General features: G+C 45.1%; 2 protein-coding genes across 6 annotated transcripts; one reads left to right on the forward strand and one right to left on the reverse strand.

Moving 5' to 3' along the window:
- Positions 1–25,503, reverse strand: LOC135540396 (bone morphogenetic protein receptor type-2-like). Of its 5 annotated transcripts, XM_064967015.1 has the most exons (13): positions 21,120–21,336; positions 20,947–21,031; positions 19,329–20,685; positions 17,182–17,373; positions 13,077–13,241; positions 12,484–12,573; positions 8,585–8,703; positions 8,279–8,500; positions 7,852–7,966; positions 4,045–4,202; positions 3,061–3,211; positions 1,244–1,371; positions 1–876 (listed from the first exon to the last, which is right to left on the reverse strand). In XM_064967015.1, the coding sequence occupies exons 3-13, from the start codon at positions 19,351–19,353 to the stop codon at positions 742–744; spliced, it is 1,500 nt and encodes a 499-aa protein (XP_064823087.1). In that variant the 5' UTR covers positions 19,354–20,685; positions 20,947–21,031; positions 21,120–21,336; the 3' UTR covers positions 1–741. The 5 variants fall into 5 exon arrangements, with proteins under 5 accessions (XP_064823087.1, XP_064823086.1, XP_064823088.1 ...); XM_064967014.1 differs by having other exon boundaries at positions 20,947–21,336; XM_064967016.1 differs by lacking the exons at positions 19,329–20,685; positions 20,947–21,031; positions 21,120–21,336 and adding an exon at positions 25,395–25,503.
- Positions 23,294–25,292, forward strand: LOC135528078 (cell division cycle-associated protein 7-like). The gene is made up of 5 exons (XM_064956864.1): positions 23,294–23,458; positions 23,683–23,826; positions 23,960–24,109; positions 24,556–24,692; positions 25,065–25,292. Exons 1-5 carry the CDS (start codon positions 23,381–23,383, stop codon positions 25,084–25,086), a joined length of 531 nt encoding a protein of 176 aa, XP_064812936.1. The 5' UTR covers positions 23,294–23,380; the 3' UTR covers positions 25,087–25,292.
- Positions 25,504–25,513: the final 10 nt, after the last annotated feature.

Genomic DNA, 25,513 nt, shown 5'->3' on the forward strand with positions numbered 1-25,513 from the left:
TGATGTTTATCACTATGAGCTTTATTCAAACCTTCTGCACAAAATCAGCAAAGATAATCCAATCACGTTTCTGTCCTCCACCGTACAAATATCAACATAAAAATGTCAGAATATTACTGTGATCCATCATAACATGTAGATTTAAAAGCAGCTTTGACCTCAGTCGTACCTCAGCAACCTAACGTCTGATTCTGCTGTGCGGTTCATCACTAGGTTTATAGGATTCTACAACAAATGGCAAACAAGTCTTTAGCAAGAGCCCAATAGAGTTTCACTACAGTACATTTTCTGCATACACAAACATTAGGTAAAATAAACCAAAAATACGTTGGAAATGTGTCAATGAAGTCGCAAGCAGACACATCTATTCCAACTGTGACAGTGACAATAATGAGGTGACTAAGTATAGAATAGAATAAATATTATAGAATGGAATAGTATAGAATAGAATACAAGAGAATAGTATAGAATAGAATACAAGAGAATAGTATAGAATAGAATATTATAGAATGGAATAGTATAGAATAGAATACAAGAGAATAGTATAGAATAGAATAGTATAGTATAGAATGGAATAGTATAGAATAGAATATAATACAAGAGAATAGTATAGAATAGAATACAAGAGAATAGTATAGAATAGAATATTATAGAATGGAATAGTATAGAATAGAATACAAGAGAATAGTATAGAATAGAATACAAGAGAATAGTATTGATCTGAGTTATAGATCTGGGCTGTCAGTCTGGCATCTGAGTCATGGTCCCAACTGTCCAACAGGGGGGTAGAGACAATAGTCTGTCCCTGGCACACTGGGCTGTCAGTCTGGCATCTGAGTCATGGTCCCAACTGTCCAACAGAATGTCATGCAAGCCCTGCAACAGACAACCCATATTAATCAGTTTCCTAAAACCACAAGTGTAACATGCTTCACCTCATTGTCATTATTTCCAGGTGGTCTTTGAGCTAAAGATAATCTTTATGTTTTTGGGAAACTCGCCCCACAGGGTAGACAGTCATCACCTCTAATACTTTATACAACAACAGTAGTTAGACAGTAATAACCTGGGAATGATGTGTTTGTTTGTTTACTATCCTCTAGTCACTCAGTCAGGTCAGTCAGGTCAGACAGGTCAGACAGGTCAGACAGGTCAGTCAGGTCAGACAGGTCAGACAGGTCAGACAGGTCAGACAGGTCAGATAAATACTTGAAACTGAGTAGTTCCTAGAGAAATAACCTACCTGTTGCCAGTGTTTGGGTACTGAAGGACGTTCCCTTCTCTCAGATACATGGACTATGAGCTGCTCTAAAGAAGGACTGGCCCCGAGCTCCTCTTCATAAGGCAGTCTGTGTTCTGGCACTGGGCAGCCTGCAGGCGGAGACAGAGGTTAGGGTTAGGGTTAGTGTTAAGGGTTAGGGTTAAGGGTTAGGGTTAAGGGTTAGGGTTAGGGTTGGAGATGTAACTTCATAAGACAGTTTGATCTGGCACTGGGCAGCCTGCAGGCGGAGACAGAGGTTAGGGTTAGGGTTAAGGGTTAGGGTTAAGGGTTAGGGTTAGTGTTAAGGGTTAGGGTTAGGGTTAAGGGTTAGGGTTAGGGTTAAGGGTCAGGGTTAGGGTTAAGGGTTAGGGTTGGAGATGTAACTTCATAAGACAGTTTGATCTGGCACTGGGCAGCCTGCAGGCGGAGACAGAGGTTAGGGTTAGTGTTAAGGGTTAGGGTTGGGGTTAAGGGTTAGGGTTGGAGATGTAACTTCATAAGGCAGTCTGTGTTCTGGCACTGGGCAGCCTGCAGGCGGAGACAGAGGTTAGGGTTAAGGGTTAGGGTTAGTGTTAAGGGTTAGGGTTGGAGATGTAACTTCATAAGACAGTTTGATCTGGCACTGGGCAGCCTGCAGGCGGAGACAGAGGTTAGGGTTAGGGTTAGTGTTAGGGTTAGTGTTAAGGGTTAGGGTTGGAGATGTAACTTCATAAGACAGTTTGATCTGGCACTGGGCAGCCTGCAGGCGGAGACAGAGGTTAGGGTTAGGGTTAGTGTTAGGGTTAGTGTTAAGGGTTAGGGTTAAGGGTTAGGGTTGGAGATGTAACTTCATAAGACAGTTTGATCTGGCACTGGGCAGCCTGCAGGCGGAGACAGAGGTTAGGGTTAGGGTTAGTGTTTAGGGTTAGTGTTAAGGGTTAGGGTTAGTGTTAAGGGTTAAGGGTTAGGGTTAAGGTTAGTGTTAAGGGTTAGGGTTAGGGTTAGTGTTAAGGGTTAGTGTTAAGGGTTAGGGTTAGGGTTAGTGTTAAGGGTTAGGGTTAAGGGTTAGGGTTAGGGTTAGTGTTAAGGGTTAGGGTTAGTGTTAAGGGTTAAGGTTAAGGGTTAGGGTTAGTGTTAAGGGTTAAGGTTTAGGGTTAAGGGTTAGGGTTAAGGGTTAAGGGTTAGGGTTAAGGGTTAAGGGTTAGGGTTAAGGGTTAGGGTTAGGGTTAGGGTTAAGGGTTAGGGTTAAGGGTTAGGGTTAAGGGTTAGGGTTAAGGGTTAGGGTTAAGGGTTAGGGTTAAGGGTTAGGGTTAGGAGATGTAACTCTTCATAAGACAGTTTGATCTGACACCAGGCAGACTGCAGGGGGAGACACAGGCAGAGGGTTCGTGTTAGGGTTAGGGGGTAGTCTCCACTGACAAACATTTGTGGGCAGTGCACTTTGAGACCACAAGCGAGCTTAGGTTAACCTTAGGGTAACCCAATGATTATGATGGATGTCAGAAGGTGAATTCACCAATTTGTAAGTCGCTCTGGATAAGAGCGTCTGCTAAATGACTTAAATGTAAATGTAAAATGATAAACACTGAGAACTCTTAAGAGATTGAATTATCTCAGAACCAAATCTCACATGCGCTTGGCTAGCTAACAGTGAAACATAAATAATTAATTAACTAACTAGCAACGGAAGAGATTCTATAGTCCCAAAAGTAAAAACACAGCCAACCTGGCACTCCAGGAAGACTCAAGGAAGACTCAAGGAAACACTCAATAAATATTTAAAATACAATTTTGACCCCCCGGTTTGATATATAGCCTACCTATGAAAAGGTCTGAGCAGCGCATCAGCAGCTCCCAAAGCAGCGTTCCTAAGGAGTAGACGTCTCCCTGTATGAGACACCAGCCACTGCTCAGGTTCACACAGCCATCCAGGAGCTCGGGGGCCATATAGCACAACGTCCCCACCTGGCTCTGTAGATGGAGAGGAGAAAGGTTGAACGAAACTGAACACCGTGTGTATGATCCACTGCAATGACAACATCATTATCACCAATAACAACAACACGATCATCTCACTGCCTGGACGCTGGCCTATGGAGAGAGGAGAAAGGTTGATCTAAACTGAACACCGTGTGTATAATCTACTGCAATGACAACATCATTATCACCAATAACAACAACACGATCATCTCACTGCCTGGACGCTGGCCTATGGAGAGAGGGGAAAGGTTGATCTAAACTAAACACCGTGTGTATAATCTACTGCAATGACAACATCATTATCACCAATAACAACAACACGATCATCTCACTACCTGGACGCTGGCCTATGGAGAGAGGAGAAAGGTTGATCTAAACTGAACACCGTGTGTATAATCTACTGCAATGACAACATCATTATCACCAATAACAACAACACGATCATCTCACTACCTGGACGCTGGCCTATGGAGAGAGGAGAAAGGTTGATCTAAACTGAACACCGTGTGTATAATCTACTGCAATGACAACATCATCATCACCAATAACAACAACACGATCATCTCACTACCTGGACGCTGGCCTATGGAGAGAGTAGAAACAGAAGTTGCCTATCAAAAACATGTTTGTTGCTGTTGCTGCTATTAAAATGAGAGACTGGGTGGTGTAGCAGTTAAGGTTCCACAGCCTCTGGCATTATATACCAGCATTGTTTTGATAGGAGGGATAGAATCTCTCTGTCACTCTCTCTATATGTTCAATAAACTGAGAAAACATCGTAAAGAAGTAGAAGGGAGCCGGGGTTGGGGGACAGACAGGCCCACCTGTACGTTAACCATGTAGCGCTGCCAGCTGTGTGGACCGGCGCATGAGCGCAGGATGATGGAAGAGCCAAAGTCACACAGGACGCAGGTGCCATCGTCCCTCACTAGCACGTTGTTACTGCTGAGATCTCTGTGGGCCACCGCTGGCTTGTGCACCCCTGAGAACACAGGCATCAGACACACACAAACACACACTGTACAGCCACTGACAAAGGACATATAGGATTGGGGTCAGGCGTTATTCCTGACCACATGGTGAGAGCAGGAGAAGGTCTTCCTGGGCAGGTCACGTGGTCAGGAGAAACTGCAGTGGGGCTTTGGAGCTTTTTCCCGGTATGTTGTCTAAACTGTGACGTCCACAAATGATGCAGAAAAGCTCATCCAAATTAATCCATGCTTTTGTCACTTCTAGGTTAGACTACTGCAATGCTCTACTTTCCGGCTACCCGGATATGCACTAAATAAACTTCAGTTAGTGCTAAATACGGCTGCTAGAATCCTGACTAGAACCACAAAATGTGATCGTATTACTCCAGTGCTATCCTCTCTACACTGGCTTCCTGACAAGGCCAGGGATGATTTAAATGTTTTACTGTTAACCTACAAAGCATTACATGGCCTTGCTCCTACCTATCTTTCCGATTTGGTCCTGCCGTACATACCTACACGTACGCTACGGTCACAAGACCCAGGCCTCCTTACTGTCCCTAGAATTACTAAGCAAACAGCTGGAGGCAGGGCTTTCTCCTATAGAGCTCCATTTTTATGGAACGGTCTGCCTACCCATGTGAGAGACGCAAACTCGGTCTCAACCTTTAAGTCTTTATTGAAGACTCATCTCTTCAGTGGGTCCTATGATTGAGTGTAGTCTGGCCCAGGGGTGTGAAGGTGAACAGACACTGGAGCGACGAACCATTCTTGCTGTCTTTGCCTGGCCAGATCCCTTCTCTCCACTGGGATTCTCTTCCTTTGACCCTATTACAGGGGCTGAGTCACTGGCTTACTAGTGATTTCCCACAGTGGGGAAAAGTACTTAAGTAAAAATACTTTAAAGTACTACTTAAGAAGTATTGGTATCTGTACTTTACTTTACTATTTATATTTTGGCAACTTTTACTCCGCTATATTCCTAAATAAAATAAGGTACTTTTTAGTCCATACATTTTCCCTGACACACCCAAAAGTACTCGTTACATTTTGACAGGAAAATGGTCCAATTCACGCACTTATCAAGAGAACATCCCTCGTCATCCCTACTGCCTCTGATCTGGAGGTGTGCCCCTGGCTATCAGTAAATAAATAAATAAAAAAGACAATTGTGCCATCTGATTTGTTTAATATAAGGAATTTTAAATGATTTATACTTTGACTTTTGACACTTAAGTACATTTTAGCAATTCCATTTACTTAAGCATATTTAAAACCAAATACTTTTAGACTTTTACTCAAGTAGTGTTTTACTGGGTGACTTTCACTTTTACTTGAGTCATTTTCTATTAATGTATCTTTACTTTTACTCAAGTACGATAATTGGGTACTTTTTCCACCACTGCTCTCCCATGCCGTCCCTAGGAGGGGTGCATCACGTCGTGCTATACTCGACTTGAGTGGTTTGAGTCACTGACGTGATCTTCCTATCGAGTTTTTCTCCCCTTCGGGCTGGTGCGGGGGAGATCTTTGTGGTAGTGGGGTTGGTCGTCAGTTGATGGTTGAAGATATCCCTCTAGTGGTGTGGGGGAGATCTTCGTGGGCCATGTCTCAGGGTAGTAGGTTGGTGGTTGAAGATATCCCTCTAGTGGTGTGGGGGAGATTTTCATGGGCCATGTCTCAGGATAGTAAGTTGGTGGTTGAAGATATCCCTCTAGTGGTGTGGGGGCTGTGCTTTGGCAAAGTGGGTGGGGTTATATCCTGCCTGGTTGGCCCTGCACGGGGGTATCGTCGGGCGAGGCCACAGGGTCCCCCGACCCCCCCCCCTGTCTCAGTCTCCAGTATCTATGTTGGAATAGTCTATGTGCTGGGGGGCTAGGGTCAGTATGTCCTATCTGGTGTAATTCTCCTGTCTTATCTCATGTCCTGTGTGATCTTATGTATGCTCCCTCTAATTCTCCCACCTCTCTCTCTCTCTCTCCCTCAAACCAGAGGACTGGAGCCCTAGGACCATGCCTCAGGACTACCTGACGACTCCTGGCTGTCCCCACCCCAGTCCACCTGGTCGTGCTGCTGATCCAGTTTCTGCACCCTCTACAACCACTGTGATTATTATTTGACCCTGTTGGTCATCTATGAACGTTTGAACATCTTGAAGAACGATCTGGCCTTATTGACCATGTACTGTTATAATCTCTACCCGGCACAGCCAGAAGAAGACTGGTCACCTCTCAGAGCCTGGTTCCTCTCCACCCGGCACAGCCAGAAGAGAACTGGCCACCTCTCAGAGCCTGGTTCCTGTCCACCTGGCACAGCCAGAAGAAGACTGGTCACCTCTCAGAGCCTGGTTCCTCTCTACCCAGCACATCCAGAAGAGGACTGGCCACCTCTCAGAGCCTGGTTCCTTTCTACCCAGTACAGCCAGAAGAGGACTGGCCACCTCTCAGAGCCTGGTTCCTCTCTACCCAGCACAGCCAGAAGAGGACTGGCCACCTCTCAGAGCCTGGTTCCTCTCTACCCAGCACAGCCAGAAGAGGACTGGCCACCTCTCAGAGCCTGGTTCCTCTCTACCTAGCACAGCCAGAAGAGGACTGGCCACCTCTCAGAGCCTGGTTCCTTTCTACCCAGCACAGCCAGAAGAGGACTGGCCACCTCTCAGAGCCTGGTTCCTCTCTACCCAGCACAGCCAGAAGAGGACTGGCCACCTCTCAGAGCCTGTTTCCTCTCTACCCAGCACAGCCAGAAGAGGACTGGCCACCTCTCAGAGCCTGGTTCATCCTAGGTTCGTGCCTTTCTAGGGAGTTTTTCCTAGCCACCGTGCTTCTACACCTGCATTGCTTGCTGTTTGGGGTTTTAAGCTGGGTTTCTGTACAGGACTTTGAGATATCAGTTGATGTAAAAAGGGCTTTATAAATACATTTGATTGATTGATGATGATGATAGTGATTATAATAATAATGATGATGATAATAATAATGGTGATTATAATAATAATGATGCTGTCGATGATGATAATGATGACGATTGTGATAATGCGGATGGTAATGATGTTGATTATGTTGACAGTGATGATAATGCTTATGATGATGATAATGACAATGATGTTAAATAATAATAAAAATAATAATAATAATGATGTCGATGATGGTAATGATGTTGATTATTGTGTTGATTATAATAATGATGATGATGTTGATTATGATGATAATGATGATTATAATAATAATAATAATAATAATAATAATAATGATGTCGATGATGATAATGATGTTGATTATAATGTTGATTATAATAATGATGATGATAATGACAATAATGATGTTAACAATAACGATGATGTTGATGATTTATAATAATAATGATGATGATAATGATGTTGATAATGATGTTGATTATGATGTTGATTATAATAATGATGATGATGTTGATTATGATGATGATGACAATAATGATGATAACAATAACGATGATGTTGATGATTTATAATAATAATGATGATGATAATGATGTTGATTATGATGTTGATTATAATAATGATAATGATGTTGATTATAATAATGATAATGATGTTGATTATGATGATGATGATAATGACAATTACAATAACGATGATGTTGATGATTTATAATAATGATGTTGATGATGATGGCCCATACATACCATGCCTGTAGAAGTCAGAATGGAGGTAAGCCAGTCCCTCAGACAGAGACTGGGCCAGCTTCAGTGTTGTCGTCCAGTCACTGCTGTTCTTGGACAGGAAGGAGCTGAGAGAGCCCTGGATAGAAAGACAAGTCAAGAGTTTTTCCTTGTGTCACGTTCGTGTGGTTATCTAGTTAAAATGACCGTAACATAAATCAGTATTTAAACAAACAATAAACATGAAGCCTGGCATGGGAACTTTGGACAGTAAGCAGAATGAGGCTTTACGTCAAACCAAGCTAGAGAATCAGACAATTACTATGGTAACACTACGTATTAAAGCATCTGGTTATAAGGCTTTATAACTTGTTGTAATAAGCATGTATAAACCTTCATGTCTGATAAGAGGTATTTGACGTCGTCTCTCGGTGTAAACCGTGTTACTCACGCATGTGGCTAGCTCCAGGAGCAGGACACAGTCTCCACTATCTGACTTCCTGCCAGCTCCCAGGAAGTGTGCAATCCCAGCATGCACCAGGTGTGGTAGTCCGTACACTTCCCTCTCCACTGTGAACTCCTGTCTGCACCAGGTGGGGAACACCTTCACAGCCACCGTAGTCCCTTGGTAGCTTCCCTGCCACACCGACGCAAAGTGACCACTACCCACAATCTGAATGAATCAATAAATCAATGAATCAATCTGAAATGAGAATAGAAGACGTTCATAGAATGCCCACAATGTCCAGTGACCTACGTGAATACTTTCCTGTTGTAGTTCCATGCTGGTCAGGTCCATATCAGACTGTTTTGATGTGTGGCATGAGCACAGTGAGGTCAGAGATTCCTCTGGCAGAGATAGATGCTGCTTGTCATCTAAGAGGCGGGTGGAGAGAATTCATGTTCAGCCATTTACTGTTAATAAACGGGTGTATCCTAATTTAGGATAGGGTCGCATTTTCACTTAGTCTCCCATTGACATCAGTGCATAACTAAGTAAATGTTTGATTCTTCGGGAGGTTAGGATTCACCCTGTGGTAAAATACAATATAAACAAATAGACTCCGATATTTTAGACAATGTGACTTACTGATACAGTGTCGCATTAGTGTTGGGGCGTGCAGGTGGTCAGTCAGTCAGCCAGTCAGCCAGTCAGTCAGTCAGCCAGTCAGTCAGTCAGCCAGTCAGTCAGCCAGTCAGTCAGCCAGTCAGTCAGTCAGCCAGTCAGTCAGTCAGCCAGTCAGTCAGTTAGGCAGTCAGTCAGTCAGCCAGCCAGTCAGTCAGCCAGCCAGCCAGTCAGTTAGCCAGTCAGTTAGCCAGCCAGTCATCCAGCCAGCCAGCCAGTCATCCAGCCAGCCAGCCAGTCAGTCAGCCAGCCAGTCAGTCAGTCAGTCAGTTAGCCAGTCAGCCAGTCAGGAATGACTCAAAAGGAAAAGGAAGATAAGAAATCACGAGATTGAAAAAATAAATGAAAGACTGAAATGCAACAGCAGTGAAAAGTGCAAAGTGGTCTGAGGAAAAACCAAGGTCAGTGAACAAAAGAGGACAGTGTGTGGGAGGGAGGGAGGTAGAGAGAGAGAGAGAGAGAGAGAGAGAGAGAGAGAGAGAGAGAGAGAGAGAGAGAGAGAGAGAGAGAGAGAGAGAGAGAGAGAGAGAGAGAGAGAGAGAGAGAGAGGAGAGAGAGAGAGGGAGGGAGGGAGAGAGAGAGAGAGAGAGAGAGAGAGAGAGAGAGGGAGGGAGGGAGGGAGGAGAGGGGGAGGGAGGGAGAGGGAGGTAGAGAGAGGGAGGGAGGGAGGTAGAGAGAGAGAGAGAGGGGGGGTAGAGAGAGAGGGAGGGAGGTAGAGAGAGGGAGGGAGGTAGAGAGAGAGAGAGGGGGAGGGAGGTAGAGAGGGAGAGAGAGAGAGGGGGAGGTAGAGAGAGAGAGAGGGGGGGTAGAGAGAGGAAGGGAGGGAGGTAGAGGTAGAGAGAGAGAGAGAGAGGGAGGGAGGTAGAGAGAGAGAGAGAGAGAGGGCGTAGAGAGGGAGAGAGAGAGAGAGGGAGGGAGGTAGAGAGAGAGAGAGAGAGAGAGAGAGAGGGGGGTAGAGAGAGGAAGGGAGGGAGGTAGAGGTAGAGAGAGAGAGAGAGAGAGAGAGAGAGAGGGAGGGAGGTAGAGAGAGAGGGGGGGGTAGAGAGAGGAAGGGAGAGAAGTAGAGAGAGAGAGAGGGAGGGAGGGAGGTAGAGGTAGAGAGAGAGAGAGAGAGAGAGAGAGAGAGAGAGAGGGAGGGAGGGAGGTAGAGAGAGAGAGAGGGGGGTAGAGAGAGGAAGGGAGGGAGGTAGAAGTAGAGAGAGAGAGAGAGAGAGAGGGAGGGAGGTGGAGAGAGAGAGAGAGGGGGGGTAGAGAGAGGAAGGGAGGGAGGTAGAGGTAGAGAGAGAGAGAGAGAGAGAGAGAGAGGGAGGGAGGGAGGGAGGTAGAGGTAGAGAGAGAGAGAGGGAGGGAGGTAGAGAGAGAGAGGGGGGGGTAGAGAGGGAAGGGAGGGATGTAGAGGTAGAGAGAGAGAGAGAGAGAGAGAGAGAGAGAGAGAGAGGGAGGGAGGTAGAGAGAGAGAGGGGGGGGGTAGAGAGAGGAAGGGAGGGAGGTAGAGGTAGAGAGAGAGAGAGAGGGAGAGGGAGGGAGGGAGGTAGAGGTAGAGAGAGAGAGAGAGGGAGGGAGGTAGAGAGAGAGAGAGAGAGGGGGGGTAGAGAGGAAGGGAGGGAGGTAGAGGTAGAGAGAGAGAGAGAGAGGGAGGGAGGTAGAGAGAGAGAGAGAGGGGGGGTAGAGAGAGGAAGGGAGGGAGGTAGAGGTAGAGAGAGAGAGAGAGGGGGTAGAGAGAGAGAGAGAGAGGGAGGTAGAGGTAGAGAGAGAGAGAGGGGAGAATCTAGCTAGTAGGTTAATGGAATGATTCATAATAGTCATGTGAATGTAATTTCGGCCAAATCCCACATATCATTAACTCGATAACACCAACCCACAAGAGCGTTTTATCAATCTCTAGTGGCAGCCTACAACAAATATATATTTAATATACTTATGGGAAATACAAGGGATATATTTAAACTATTATGATGAAAATGACTAAAATGCTATAGAATACACTGAACAAAAAATAAAAAGCAACAATTTCAAAGATTTTACTGAGTGACAGTTCATATAAGGAAATCGGTCAATTGAAATAAATGCATTAGGCCCTAATCTATGGATTTCACATGGATGGGAATCCAGATATGCATCTGTTGGTCACAGATACCTTTAAAAAAAAGGATGGATCAGAAAACCAGTATCTGATGTCACCACCATTTGCCTCATGCAGCACAACACATCTCCTTCACATAGAGTTTATCAGGTTGTTGATTGTGGCCTGTGGAATGTTGTCCCACTCCTCTTCAACGGCTGTGAGAAGTTGCTGGATATTGGCGGGAACTGGAACACGTCGATCCAAAGCTTGTTTGGGAGCTCGATCCAGAGCTTCCCAAACATGCTCAATGGGTGTTATGTCTAGTGAGTATGCAGGCCATGGAAAAACTGGGACATTTTCAGCTTCCATGAATTGTGTACAGATCCTTGCGACATGGGACCGTGCATTATCATGCTGAATCATGAGGTGATGGCGGTGGATGAATGGCACAACAATGGGGCCTCAGGATCTCATCACGGTATCTCTGTGCATTCAAATTGCCATCGATTAAATGCAATTGTGTTCATTGTCCGTAGCTTATACCTGCCCATACCATAACCCCACCATGGGAACCCCACCATAATCACAACGTTGACATCAACAAACCACGCGCCCACAAGACGCCAAACACGCTGTCTGCCATCTGCCCGGTACAGTTGAAACCGGGATTCATCCGTTAACAGCACACTTCACTAATGTGCGAGTGGCCATCGAAGGTGAGAATTTGCTCACTGAAGTCGGTTACGATGCCGAACTGCAGTCAGGTCAAGACCCTGGTGAGGATGACGAGGATCTTGATGAGCTTCCCTGAGACGGTTTCTGACAGCTTGTGCAGAAATTCTTCGGTTGTGCAAACCCACAGTTTCATCAGCTGTCCGGGAGGCTGGTCTTAGACGATGCTGCAGGTGAAGAAGCTGGATGAGGAGGTCCTGGGTTGGCGTGGTTACACACGGTCTGCAGTTGTGAGGCCGGTTGAACGTAATGCCAAAATCTCTAAAACGGTAGAGAATTGAACATTAAATTCTCTGGCAACTGCTCTGGTGGACATTCCTGTAGTCAGCATGCCAATGGCACGCTCGCTCAAAACTTGAGACATTTGTAGCACTGTTTGTGTGACAAAACTGCACATTTTAGAGTGGCCTTTTATTGTCCTCATCAAAAAGATGCACCTGTGTAGTGATCATGTTGTTTTAATCAGCTTCTTGATATTCCACACCGATCAGATGGATGTATTATCTTGGAAAAAGAGAAACGCTTAATAACAGAGATGTAAACAAATTTTGGGCACAACATTTGAGGGAAACCTTTTTATTTCAAATCGTGAAGCATAGGATCAATACTTGACATGTTGCGTTTATAATTTTGTTCGGTGTATGTAGAATAAACTGAAATCAAAAGGGGATAAGTTAATATTATTCATATTTGATAAGTTAATAAAATAATATTTGTGTAAACATAAACTTACCGTAACCTCTGAAACGGTGTCTGCATTTAACTGCCACCACTAGGGTACACAGTAACATCCCAAGGACAACCACAGTGGCCGTGATCATGTCTGCAGACACAGTACAGTAACAGAATGCAGGACATGCTGTAGGTCAAATCTGCATTCGTAATGCCTACGGTACATGGCGCCATTGTGATAAATATATATATATACAGTATATGGATGACACCTTGCTATGTCTTTATGCAGCAGGGTAGATGTTTGTGTGACTGCGTGGGTGCAGACTGTGAGGAACAGGGAGTGAGGGGACGGGGGGGTGAGGAACAGGGAGTGAGGGGACGGGGGGGTGAGGAACAGGGAGTGAGGGGACGGGGGGTGAGGAACAGGGAGTGAAAGGGATGGGGACTTCACATGCTGGGCTTTGGTTCCAAGGTTAAACAACAGAACACAGAAAAGAGGAGTGGAAAGGGAGTGATCTCACAAGGTTGAATGGGCAGAGGAGAAAGGAAATGAATATGATGCCATCACAAAACACACATTAAACATGAACACTATTTAGGCGTTTACATATATATTTTTTTAATCACGAGTAAACAAAAAGTATCCCATACCTGCAGAGTGAGATGAGTGTTTGAGTTGAGGTTGCTTCTCTTCTGCGTTCCAGGTGATGTTGCCATTACAGAGGTTTGAGCTGCACTCACATCTGATGTAGTCTAAATGAGTGGTTGATGTAAAGCAGGCAGAATCTAGGCAGCCACCGACTACCATTTTGCAACCTACAGAGAATGACAAGATTAAAAAAGGTGTACACAAACGCCACTTTTAGGCTATTTGGATTTATTTTTGGACTGTTAATGAATGAGAGAGGTTTACATTTCGCCTGCTCCATTCCTCAGATTATCAAGCAAAGAGGCAGAAAAAATGATGTTGAAATTTCACAGTGTGCCTTTAATTTAAATCTGGTATCTGGTCGAATTGTGTCTGGTGTATGAAGGGTCTGTGGACATCTGTCACAAGGCCGTAACCATGGAGTCAACAACATAATCATGGGAAAACTCATTTCCTGCCATTCTAAAATATTTACAAATACACTAATCTATTGGCTGAACTTTTTAATTAATTTACATTTTTTTGGTAATAATATCTAATAATGTATCGTATTACATTTCTCTGTTTAATTATTATTATTATTTTATTTTTTAACCTTTTCTTGTTTCATTTTATGTAACGGCAGAGATGAGGAATTAATGAAGTACAACCATAACCCTAATCATATAAACAGAAATATATGCATTGTTATATGAAGACAAGTCCAGATATTGTGGCCAAGGTTTAGCAAATTGTTGTTTTTATTTATAAGTAAGCTTGGGCGGGCAGCAGGGGTGTTTGCTCTGCTCTCCTCTCCTCCTATCTTCTCCTCTCCAGCCCTCTCTCCTCCTCTCCTCTGGTCCTATATTCTCCTCTCCTCTCCAGTCATCTCTTCTCCTCTCCTCTCCAGTCATCTCTTCTCCTCTCCTATCCTCTCCTCTCCTCTCCTCTCCAGTCATCTCCTCTCCTCTCCTCTCCTCTCCTCTCCTCTCCTCTCCTCTCCTCTCCAGTCATCTCTTCTCCTCTCCTCTCCTCTCCTCTCCTCTCCTCTCCTCTCCTCTCCTCTCCTCTCCTCTCCAGTCACCTCTTCTCCTCTCCTCTCCTCTCCTCTCCAGTCATCTCTTCTCCTCTCCTCTCCTCTCCTCTCCAGTCATCTCTTCTCCTCTCCTCTCCTCTCCTCTCCAGTCATCTCTTCTCCTCTCCTCTCCTATCCTCTCCTCTCCTCTCCAGTCATCTCTTCTCTTCTCCTCTCCTCTCCTATCCTCTCCTCTCCAGTCATCTCTTCTCCTCTCCTCTCCTATCCTCTCCTCTCCTATCCTCTCCTCTCCTCTCCAGTCATCTCTTCTCCTCTCCTCTCCTCTCTCCTCCTCTCCTCTCCTCTCCTCTGGTCCTATATTCTCCTCTCCTCTCCAGTCACCTCTTCTCCTCTCCTCTCCTCTCCCCTGCTCTCCAGTCATCTCTTCTCCTCTCCTCTCCTCTCCAGTCACCTCTTCTCCTCTCCTCTCCTCTCCTCTCCCCTGCTCTCCAGTCATCTCTTCTCCTCTCCTCTCCTCTCCAGTCACCTCTTCGCCTCTCCTCTCCTCTCCTCTCCTCTCCTCTCCCCTGCTCTCCAGTCATCTCTTCTCCTATCCTCTCCTATCCTCTCCTCTCCAGTCATCTCTTCTCCTCTCCTCTCCTATCCTCTCCTCTCCAGTCATCTCTTCTCCTATCCTCTCCTCTCCTCTCCTCTCATATCCTCTCCTCTCCAGTCATCTCTTCTCCTCTCCTCTCCTATCCTCTCCTCTCCAGTCATCTCTTCTCCTATCCTCTCCTCTCCTCTCCTATCCTATCCTATCCTCTCCTCTCCTCTCCAGTCATCTCTTCTCCTCTCCTCTCCTCTCCAGTCATCTCTTCTCCTCTCCTCTCCTCTCCTCTCCTCTCCTCTCCTCTCCTCTCCAGTCATCTCTTCTCCTCTCCTCTCCTCTCCTCTCCAGTCATCTCTTCTCCTCTCCTCTCCTCTCCCCTGCTCTCCAGTCATCTCTTCTCCTCTCCTCTCCTCTCCAGTCACCTCTTCTCCTCTCCTCTCCTCTCCTCTCCCCTGCTCTCCAGTCATCTCTTCTCCTCTCCTCTCCTCTCCAGTCACCTCTTCTCCTCTCCTCTCCTCTCCTCTCCCCTGCTCTCCAGTCATCTCTTCTCCTATCCTCTCCTATCCTCTCCTCTCCAGTCATCTCTTCTCCTCTCCTCTCCTATCCTCTCCTCTCCAGTCATCTCTTCTCCTATCCTCTCCTCTCCTCTCCTCTCATATCCTCTCCTCTCCAGTCATCTCTTCTCCTCTCCTCTCCTATCCTCTCCTCTCCAGTCATCTCATCTCTTCTCCTATCCTCTCCTCTCCTCTCCTATCCTCTCCTCTCCTCTCCCCTCCTATCCTATCCTCTCCTCTCCAGTCATCTCTTCTCCTGAGCCGAAGTTGAAGTGTCAGATGAGCTGAATGATGCCATTTCTTCAAGGGCTGTCAGCATTGGGGCGACAGGTAGCCTTGTGGTCAGAGCGTTGGACTAGTAACCAGAAGGTTGCAAGTTCAGATCCCCGAGCTGACAAGGTACAAATCTGTCGTTCTGCCCCTGAACAGGCAGTTAACCCACTGTTCCAGGGCCGTCATTGAAAATAAGAATTTGTTCTTAACTGACTTGCCGAGTAAAATAAAGATTAAATAAAAAATTGACCCATACTGGCTGAGAACTGAGTGGATGGCAGAGGACTGTCCGCCTGGTGGGACAACGAGGTGAAACCATGCTTAGATTTTGCGATTTCCTGGTAAAATCAACTTGCCAGATTGATTAAAGAAGCCCCCCGATTCATGCACCAGACCCATTGAATCTCTTCCTAGTGGAGAGGCTACACAGGCAGCCTGCGTAACTAAGTTCACTCAGTGTGGACCACAGTGACAATACATAGCCAGCGGGTTGTTCTTTCCTTAAAATGTCTTGCACCCCCCTGCAATCGTCCAGCCATGCTTGCGGCACCTTCATAGGTTTGTCCTGGAAGTTGGGACAGAGGAAGGCCGAGACGCATCATCACATCACACACCATCTTGGCTGTATTTTGCCCTGTCGTTGATGACACTTCGTAGAGTCACAAGGATTTCTTTCTTTGGTTGTCGATCTGCAACTACAAAGAGTCAAACATATTCACTTCTGATCAATGCCTGATATATCCTGGGTGCGTTCAAACATATTGACTCCTGATCGACTCCTGATCAACTCCTGATATATCCTGGGTGCATTCAAACATATTGACTCCTGATCGACTCCTGATATATCCTGGGTGCCAACAAACATATTGACTCCTGATCGACTCCTGATATATCCTGGGTGCGTTCAAACATATTGACTCCTGATCGACTCCTGATATATCCTGGGTGCATTCAAACATATTGACTCCTGATCGACTCCTGATTTTCCTGGGTGCCAACAAACATATTGACTCCTGATCGACTCCTGATATATCCTGGGTGCGTTCAAACATATTGACTCCTGATCGACTCCTGATCGACTCCTGATATATCCTGGTGCATTCAAACATATTGACTCCTGATCGACTCCTGATATATCCTGGGTGCGTTCAAACATATTGACTCCTGATCGACTCCTGATATATCCTGGGTGCCAACAAACATATTGACTCCTGATCGACTCCTGATATAGCCTGGGTGCGTTCAAACATATTGACTCCTGATCAACTCCTGATATAGCCTGGGTGCGTTCAAACATATTGACTCCTGATGGTTGATTGATTGATTAGCACTCACAAATTGGCCCGTTTTCACCAAAAAAAATTGTTTCCACTCCATGCAATTACTGACACTTTGTAGCTATGCAAATGGTCTAATTCAAAACGTGGTCTAATTCAAAACCTAACTTTTTTCACTTTATAAATTAATTGAAACAATATGGCACTACTTTAACTAAAATGAAAAACAAAAAGGCAATTCAAACTTGTTGTATGATTAATGAATATAATTTGTTTGTTTAAGATTCCTGGCAATGTAAATAGTTTGTATGTATGCTTGTTTGCATGTGACTATTCCTCTTTTGCTAGTTGATATTTGTTAATATTTTTTTAACATAAAAAAATCTAAATAAATATCACCTTGTAGTTCTGCCACTGGCTGGCCCGCGATAATACGAAAGAAGCCGACACAGCAGTTAGTGTGGGCACAGTACTGGATTGTACCGTTAACGCGACCCTCCTCCATTTTCTTGGAGTTTCGGGAACTGGTCAGGAACACACAACTCCGTCCCTGCGCCACCGCTGGAGCAGGGACACACAGTGACAGACATCCTATACGAGAAAGGAAAGATACACCGAGTTTACAAAACATTAGGAACATCCATGACGTCGACTGACCAGGTGAATCCAGGTGAAAGTTATGATAACCTTAGTGATGTCACTTGTTAAATCCACTTCAATCCGTGTAGATGAAGGGGAGGAGACAGGTTAAATAAGGACTTTTAAGCGTTGAGAAATGGATTGGGTATGTGTGCCATTCAGAGGGTGAATGGGCAAGACAAAATATTTAAGTTCCTTTGAACGGGGTACGGTAGTAGGTGCCAGGTGCACCGGTTTGTGCCAAGAACTGCAACGCTGCTGGGTTTTTCCCTCAACAGTTTTCTGTGTGTATCAAGAATGGTTCACCACCCAAGGGACATCCAGCTAACTTTTACATATATATTTATTTTATTTCACCTTTATTTAACCAGGTAGGCTAGTTGAGAACAAGTTCTCATTTACAACTGCGACCTGACCAAGATAAAGCAAAGCAGTGAGACAAAAACAACAACACAGAGTTACACATGGAATAAACAAACGTACAGTCAATAACACAATAAAAAATAAAAATCTATGTACAGTGTGTGAAAATGTAGAAGAGTAGGGAGATAGGACATAGAGGTGAAAAATAATTACAATTTAGCATTAATATTGGAGTGATAGATGTGCAGATGATGATGTGCAAGTAGAGATACTGGGGTGCAAAAGAAAAAGAGGGTAAGAAATAATATGGGGATGAGGTAGTCAGGTGTGCTATTTACAGATGGGCTGTGTACAGGTACAGTGATCGGTAAGCTGCTATGACAGCTGATGCTTAAAGTTAGAGAGGGCGATATAAGACTCCAGCTTCTGAGATTTTTGCAATTCATTCCAGTCATTGGCAGCAGAGAACTGGAAGGAAAGGTGGCCAAAGGTATTGGCTTTGGGGATGGCCAGTGCATTATACCTGCTGGAGCGCGTGCTACGGGTGGGTGTTGCTATGGTGACCAGTGAGCTGAGATAAGGCGGGGCTTTACCTAGCAAAGACTTATAGATGACCTGGAGCCAGTGGGTTTGGCGACGGAATGTAGTGAGGGCCAGCCAATGAGAGCATACAGGTCGCAGTGGTGGGTATATGACTTGACACAACTGTGGGAAGCATTTGAGTCAACATGGGCCAGCATCCCTGTAGAACGCTTTCGACACCTTGTAGAGCCCATTCCCCGATGAATTGAGGCTGCTCTGAAGGCAAAAGGGCATGCAACTCAATATTAGGAATGTGTTCCTAATGTTTTGTACACTCAGTATGTAATAATTTAACTAAGCTAGAAACACTTACAATATTATTTCACTTGACTAGAATAGAACAGGACGAAACGAAACAGAACAGAATGATTAAATTACGTTAAATCAGGGAAAAACTGAAATTCAGGAATAGGTGTAACAGTTCAGCTTCCGTCCCTCTCCTCGTCCCTACCTGGGCTCGAACCAGGGACCCTCTGCACACATCAACAGCTGCCTCCTACAAAGCATCGTTACACATCGCTACATAAAAACCACCGCCCTTGCAGAGCAAGGCAAACAACTACTTCAAGTCTCAGAGCAAGTGACGTCGCCGATTGAAACCATACTAGTGCTCACCCCGCTAACTAGCAAGCCATTTCACACCGGTTACACAGACCTAGGTATACAATTATATAAAAACGGAGAAACTTCCTCAGAATTTTCCCATAAGAATTGCTTTCAAAACATTCTCATCCGTTTTCCTTTCTGCAAAAGTATGTAGGCTAAACTTTAAGGTCTTTGGTGATACACAAAGTACACAACAGAAACAATATTCTGCTTCAAAACCATGCACACTTCAAGGCCTTCAGATAGAAAACATTCAAACAGTGAATGGCAACTGATAGTCACATCAATAATTCTGCAATGATATTGAATTATGTATAAAATGTAAAGTATCCCAAATTGATAAAAACATAACTTACCAAAGATGACTAAATACAGCCCCATTTGTTCTGTCTCTCTGTGAGCTGGCTGTAGGCTAGGTCTGATGTATGTAAGCTGGCTGTAGGCTAGGTCTGATGTATGTGAGCTGACTGCTGGCTAGGTCTGATGTCTGTGAGCTGGCTGTAAGCTAGGTCTGATGTCTGTGAGCTGGCTGTAAGCTAGGTCTGATGTCTGTGAGCTGGCTGTAAGCTAGGTCTGATGTCTGTGAGCTGGCTGTAAGCTAGGTCTGATGTATGTGAGCTGGCTGTAAGCTAGGTCTGATGTCTGTGAGCTGGCTGTAAGCTAGGTCTGATGTCTGTGAGCTGGCTGTAGGCTAGGTCTGATGTATGTGAGCTGAATGCTGGCTAGGTCTGATGTCTGTGAGCTGGCTGTAAGCTAGGTCTGATGTCTGTGAGCTGGCTGTAAGCTAGGTCTGATGTATGTGAGCTGGCTGTAAGCTAGGTCTGATGTCTGTGAGCTGGCTGTAAGCTAGGTCTGATGTATGTGAGCTGGCTGTAAGCTAGGTCTGATGTCTGTGAGCTGGCTGTAAGCTAGGTCTGATGTATGTGAGCTGGCTGTAGGCTAGGTCTGATGTATGTGAGCTGGCTGTAAGCTAGGTCTGATGTATGTGAGCTGGCTGTAGGCTAGGTCTGATGTCTGTGAGCTGGCTGTAGGCTAGGTCTGATGTCTGTGAGCTAGCTGTAGGCTAGGTCTGATGTCTGTGAGCTGGCTGTAGGCTAGGTCTGATGTCTGTGAGCTGGCTGTAGGCTAGGTCTGATGTCTGTGAGCTGGCTGTAGGCTAGGTCTGATGTATGTGAGCTGGCTGTAGGCTAGGTCTGATGTATGTGAGCTGACTGCTGGCTAGGTCTGATGTCTGTGAGCTGAGCTGGCTGTAAGCTAGGTCTGATGTCTGTGAGCTGGCTGTAGGCTAGGTCTGATGTATGTGAGCTGAATGCTGGCTAGGTCTGATGTCTGTGAGCTGGCTGTAAGCTAGGTCTGATGTCTGTGAGCTGGCTGTAAGCTAGGTCTGATGTCTGTGAGCTGGCTGTAGGCTAGGTCTGATGTATGTGAGCTGAATGCTGGCTAGGTCTGATGTCTGTGAGCTGAATGCTGGCTAGGTCTGATGTCTGTGAGCTGAATGCTGGCTAGGTCTGATGTCTGTGAGCTGAATGCTGGCTAGGTCTGATGTCTGTGAGCTGGCTGTAAGCTAGGTCTGATGTCTGTGAGCTGGCTGTAGGCTAGGTCTGATGTATGTGAGCTGAATGCTGGCTAGGTCTGATGTCTGTGAGCTGGGATGGGAATGGAAGCTGAGTTTCCCACGCAGTCCAGCCCCCTTCACTATCACACACCTGTGACCTGCACACACAGACACGCACACACTGGCTGATAAGGAGGACACAAACACTAAATTGTTCAATAACAAATGCAGAGCAGCAAATTGTCTGCAATTAATAGCCTATAGCCAGGATTTTTTCTTCTTAAAGTAACTTTAGGTTATTAAAAAAGTTATTAAAATAACAAGTATGTGCGATATACTGTGTTACATTTCATTGTATAACATTACACACAATCTTAAATAGTTTGACATAAATGTATTTAATTTGTTCGTGTAAGTACCTTTATCAATGTGGCACGTTTCCTTCTCCTCCTTCTCCTCCTGTATGCCCCCTCATAGACAGCCCCTGCCCCCCTCACCTCATCTCTGTCAACCGTACCACAGACAGAAAGGGTAACTCAGATACGTCACAGGAGCTATAAAGTCGAAGCATCCGTTTAGAACGTTTTCTCACCCCCCAAATATGGTGGTGAGAGGAAGTCCAGTCGCGGGTAGTGGGAAAGGATGGAACTGGCTGAAAATGGGCCGACATTCTTCTAATTTTCTCATTGATGAAACATCTGATCTCAATACATTTTTCTGTTTCAAAAACTAGAATCTGTTACGAACACAGTGCACTATATTTTACAGATTTGACTCTTTGACAAATTAAAAAAAAATATATATATATATAAAAGGGCGCTGTTCAGAAGGAGTACAAGGTCTAAAGGAGATTCTGCGTACGCGCACTTCACAGAGGAGGCGTTCCCTAACGGAAATATGCAAATAACTGCTACAACGTGCCAATAGGATCTCGCAAGCTCGTGCTTGGCTCTGCCCACTTCCTTGCTTGTTCTGCCCACTATGCTTCATTTTCTCCCACTGAAAACGACACAGATTAACTATCTTCGGTTAGTTATAAATATATTTTTGACTGTACTGTTGAAAATAAGTAGGTTAGAGTAAAATTGTCCCGTTCCAAATCATCATCAATATGATATGTTAAAGGAACGATATTTAGTTTATGGTGCCTGACATAAACTAAATACGGTCTCGGAGCTCGTTTTTTCTCCCCGAGTTCCCAGTTGTTCGGAACGCTCGGACGTCGGATATATCCGCGTTCCCAGTGATTTTAACATGTGGAATGAATATTGGGTCATGTTCATTAAAGCAAGCAACGGAAAATATTTAGCAACGGAAAACAAACATTAACGTATTTTTATTGGACGCTAGGTAGTTCCTCTCTGTTTCAGTTCGTTTTCTTCCGTTTGGTGCCTAATAAACACGACCCTGATTAAGATTCATTTGAATAATTGGATAGGCTACCTTGCTCGGCTGATCAATAGGCTCCACAGCCAAGATTCTCAGTGCTGCATTTGACAAGAAATCAAACGCAATTGACAAAATGGAAAATGTAACTTTGTTTCGTCTTCTTTTGGTCTAAATGGATTCTAGTTACAATGTTTAACTGAACTAGTCGATATTTTGAATTGTTTTCTGTTCCACTTCTTCTAGACTGGTGATTTGGGATTATCTTTGCTCTCCAATAAACTCGCCGAGATTTTCACAGAAGATTCGGAAAATGACCGAACGTTCTATGGGTTTTCCGACTGTGAAAGTGATCTATGTGATAAGGTTTGCCATAAGTGTAATTTTGTGCATTTTATTTTGCACCTGTTTACGAATTATCCAGTCAATGAGTTTATGCTATTTAATCGGGTCCTGAAAAATCCTAATTTATACCCACAACGAGTTACTTTAGTAATAGGCCTAATTTCAAAATGTTTGGAGGGAATCAGATTTGTATGGACCTTGTTCTCATTCAGTGGTCCTATATGGTTGTCAAAAACGTGATAATATTCAGGTAGATTTGGTTATCAACTGTTTTTTTTCTATCTACCCGTCTTTCTACCAGAGTTCAGACAGTGGCAATCCAGTGGATCTCAAAGGCAGCCCCATAAAACAGCCTATACCCCATCGCTTCACATTACGGGTGGTACTGCGCCCCCGTAAACTAGCCACACCAACTCCTCACTCCAGTGAAGAAGAGGAAGAGAGGAAGAGGAAGGCTGAGAAGGGAACAGTCAGAGTTGAAGAGAAGCTGGTGACTGACGCAACACAGCCTGTTAAACAACAGTCGGGTTCGGATTCTGATTCTGATCTAGCAGAGTCTGGATCTTTTCTGGCCAAGAGGGCCCAGAACATCAAGACTAACAAAGCTATGGTAAACGTGCCTTGTGGTACAATTACCACACACTCCTGAGAGATGACACTCAAATAACGTCCCGTTTATCTGTACAACTAATGCTGTGTATGAACTTGTTTTAACTCCGTCTCCTGCAGTTGGCTCAGTTGATAGCAGACCTGCATAAGATGCCAGGAGAGGCCCTGCTGAAGAGTCACAAAGAAGGCAATCTTAAAAAGGAGAAAGGCTCTGTGAGTTGATTCCATGTTTCTTGCTCGCCATGGATGGGCATGTTCAATATATTGAAGTCCCTAGAGCGTATGCTTTGAATGCAGTGGAGTGAGGGAGATTGGGTGGGATAGATGCTGTTCAACTTTCAACACCTTTTCTATTGGCCAGCGCAGGTTTCTTCAGCTTTTCTATTGGCTAGTGCAGCTTCATTGCTCCTTGATCTCTTCCTATTTCCCCTGCAGCGAGCGCCCCGCTCCAAGGGCGCAGTAGGGAAGTCCAGGACGAGCCCTAACAGATCCTCCCAGAGACGAACCCGCTCCATGGGGGGGACTGAGAGCTTGGAGGCCCACCAGGAGGAGAGAGCGCTGGAGCTCAGCCTGGAGGAGGAACTATTGGAGGTTAACACCCTTTTGTCGCGATCATAACCAACCCAAACTGTGCCGCACCGAGGGTGGATGCCGTAACCAAGCTAGCTCAGTATTTCTTGGTTAAGTTCAGCTTTGTGTGTCCCCAGTACGGTACAATAACGTCTAGATTCACATAGTATGAAATGTAGCTTGTGATGTATAGAGATTTGTTCTGGTAATAGATTCATCAACGAGCTGTCCTCTTTCTGTTCCAGGTGCGTGGTGATCCGAGGCAGAGGCATGCTCCGCGTCCCAAACAGGCCAAACCTCACAACATAAGACCTGTGGAGGACATCACTGAGGATGTGCTACTGCTGGTGGCAGACCACACGACAGAGAAGGTGTACAACAGAGCCACAGTAAGTTTGGTCTCACCAAAGTCGAAGGGGTATTGTCTTGTGCACACGATACAATACAATTTTGTTGACCAATTTGCATCAAAAATGTATTTTTTGCGGGCTCTTGTTGATTTGACGTCTGCCTGATTCTCAGGGCTCAACGTGTCACCAGTGTCGCCAAAAGACTACCGACAGCAAAACGTGTTGCCGTAATGAGGAGTGTCGTGGTATAGTGGGACAGTTCTGTGGCCCGTGTCTGAGGAACCGATATGGAGAGGATGTCAGGAAAGCACTGCTCGACCCGGTAGGAACTCAATCACTGGTCTTTATACCCTTTTCATGTCAACCAAAATCTTACTGTGCTGGCTCTGATCTTTTTATTTTCTCACAGTTTCATAACCAGGCCAGCACAGTTAACGCCTGATGTGGCCTGGCTTGGTTCAGCTGTTGTGTGGGGAAAAAAAGCACTAATGATTCATCAATATTTTTTTAAGTCTTTAGTCTCCTTGCTCATAGAAAGTACTTCAGTGGGTAGTAGCCTACAGAGTTCATGGCTCCATTAACTATCCACATGGTAGCATGTGAATTGATTAACATGACCTTTAGAGCCAAGCTGCTTGCAAGAACTCTGTCGAGAGCCTATTGCAGGTGCATTGGGTATATGAGTCATTCGGACACTCTAAGGAGGTTATGAAAGTCTTAGTTAGACTGTATTTTTCATGTAACTATTCTTGTTGTCCCCTGCTGCAGGACTGGCGGTGTCCACCGTGTCGAGGCATATGTAACTGCAGTTTCTGCCGTGCCAGAGACGGACGCTGCCCAACTGGAATCCTGCTCCCTCTGGCTCAGTTCCAAGGCTTCTCTGATGTCCACTCTTACCTCAGCAGGTCAGCTCTACCCCCCTGAACCCTTACTCTCTCTGGCTCAGGATCCTGAGTGGCGCAGCATGAGGCGTCACTACAGACCCGGGGTTTGATCCCGGGCTGTATCACAACCGGCCATGATCGGAAGTCCCATAGGGCAGTGTAAAATTGGCCCAGCGTCAGGCTGCCATTGTAAATAAGAAATTGTTTAAAAAAAAAAATACCAGGGCTTTTGTCCACTCTTACCTCCGGTCGGGCCATGTGCATCTAGCGTCCGAGTGCTGATCTAGGATCAGTTTCATACATATGGCCCCTGAAATTCATCCTCTTATACTTTAGAATAGCAAGGGTTTTTCTTCCCTCGTATTGCAATTATGACATTGTATTTTTTTCTAGTCTTCACAGTAAACTGAGATGAGGACTGAGGATCTGAATGGGAGCCTCAAAGTCCTTCTGACCACCAGGGGTAGCAGTTGCAAATCACTGGTCCGGGAATACAGAAGTTTGGCACCTATCCAGATGAGGTTTATGTTCTATAGCTCTAACATGGTTTCTACTGCTGTTTTTGATATGAATGTTGATGATTTTAATCAGATTTTTTTTCAAATAAATGATTTGACGGTGTCTGATTTAGTCGTTCACTTTACTAAGGACTAGTCAACTCAGATGCTAAAGGGGCAGACAGGACGTCAGATTTAAAGAATATGCCATTTAGCAGACACTTACCCAAAGCAATTTAGTCACATGTGCATGGTTGGCCCCAGCGGGCATCAAACCCACAATCCTGGCGTTGTAGGTGCCATGCTCGACCAACTCAGTCAATAGGATCACAAATCTAAAAGAAC

This window comes from Oncorhynchus masou, chromosome 5 (assembly GCF_036934945.1).
Source record: "Oncorhynchus masou masou isolate Uvic2021 chromosome 5, UVic_Omas_1.1, whole genome shotgun sequence".
In the NCBI taxonomy this organism is placed as follows: domain Eukaryota; kingdom Metazoa; phylum Chordata; class Actinopteri; order Salmoniformes; family Salmonidae; genus Oncorhynchus; species Oncorhynchus masou.

What these genes read in the sequence shown, in the direction of transcription:
- LOC135540396 (XM_064967015.1), bottom strand. Translation starts at nt 19,353, where the DNA reads ATGGGGCTGTATTTAGTCATCTTTG. An exon ending in TACAACAGGAAAGTATTCAC is followed by an intron (nt 8,501 to 8,584) that starts GTAGGTCACTGG and finishes TGATTCATTCAG; the next exon opens with ATTGTGGGTAGTGGTCACTT. An exon ending in TCCTGGAGCTAGCCACATGC is followed by an intron (nt 7,967 to 8,278) that starts GTGAGTAACACG and finishes CTTTCTATCCAG; the next exon opens with GGCTCTCTCAGCTCCTTCCT.
- LOC135528078 (XM_064956864.1), top strand. Translation starts at nt 23,381, where the DNA reads ATGGGGGGGACTGAGAGCTTGGAGGCCCACCAGGAGGAGAGAGCGCTG. An exon ending in TGGAGGAGGAACTATTGGAG is followed by an intron (nt 23,459 to 23,682) that starts GTTAACACCCTT and finishes TTTCTGTTCCAG; the next exon opens with GTGCGTGGTGATCCGAGGCA. An exon ending in GTCCACTCTTACCTCAGCAG is followed by an intron (nt 24,693 to 25,064) that starts GTCAGCTCTACC and finishes ATTTTTTTCTAG; the next exon opens with TCTTCACAGTAAACTGAGAT.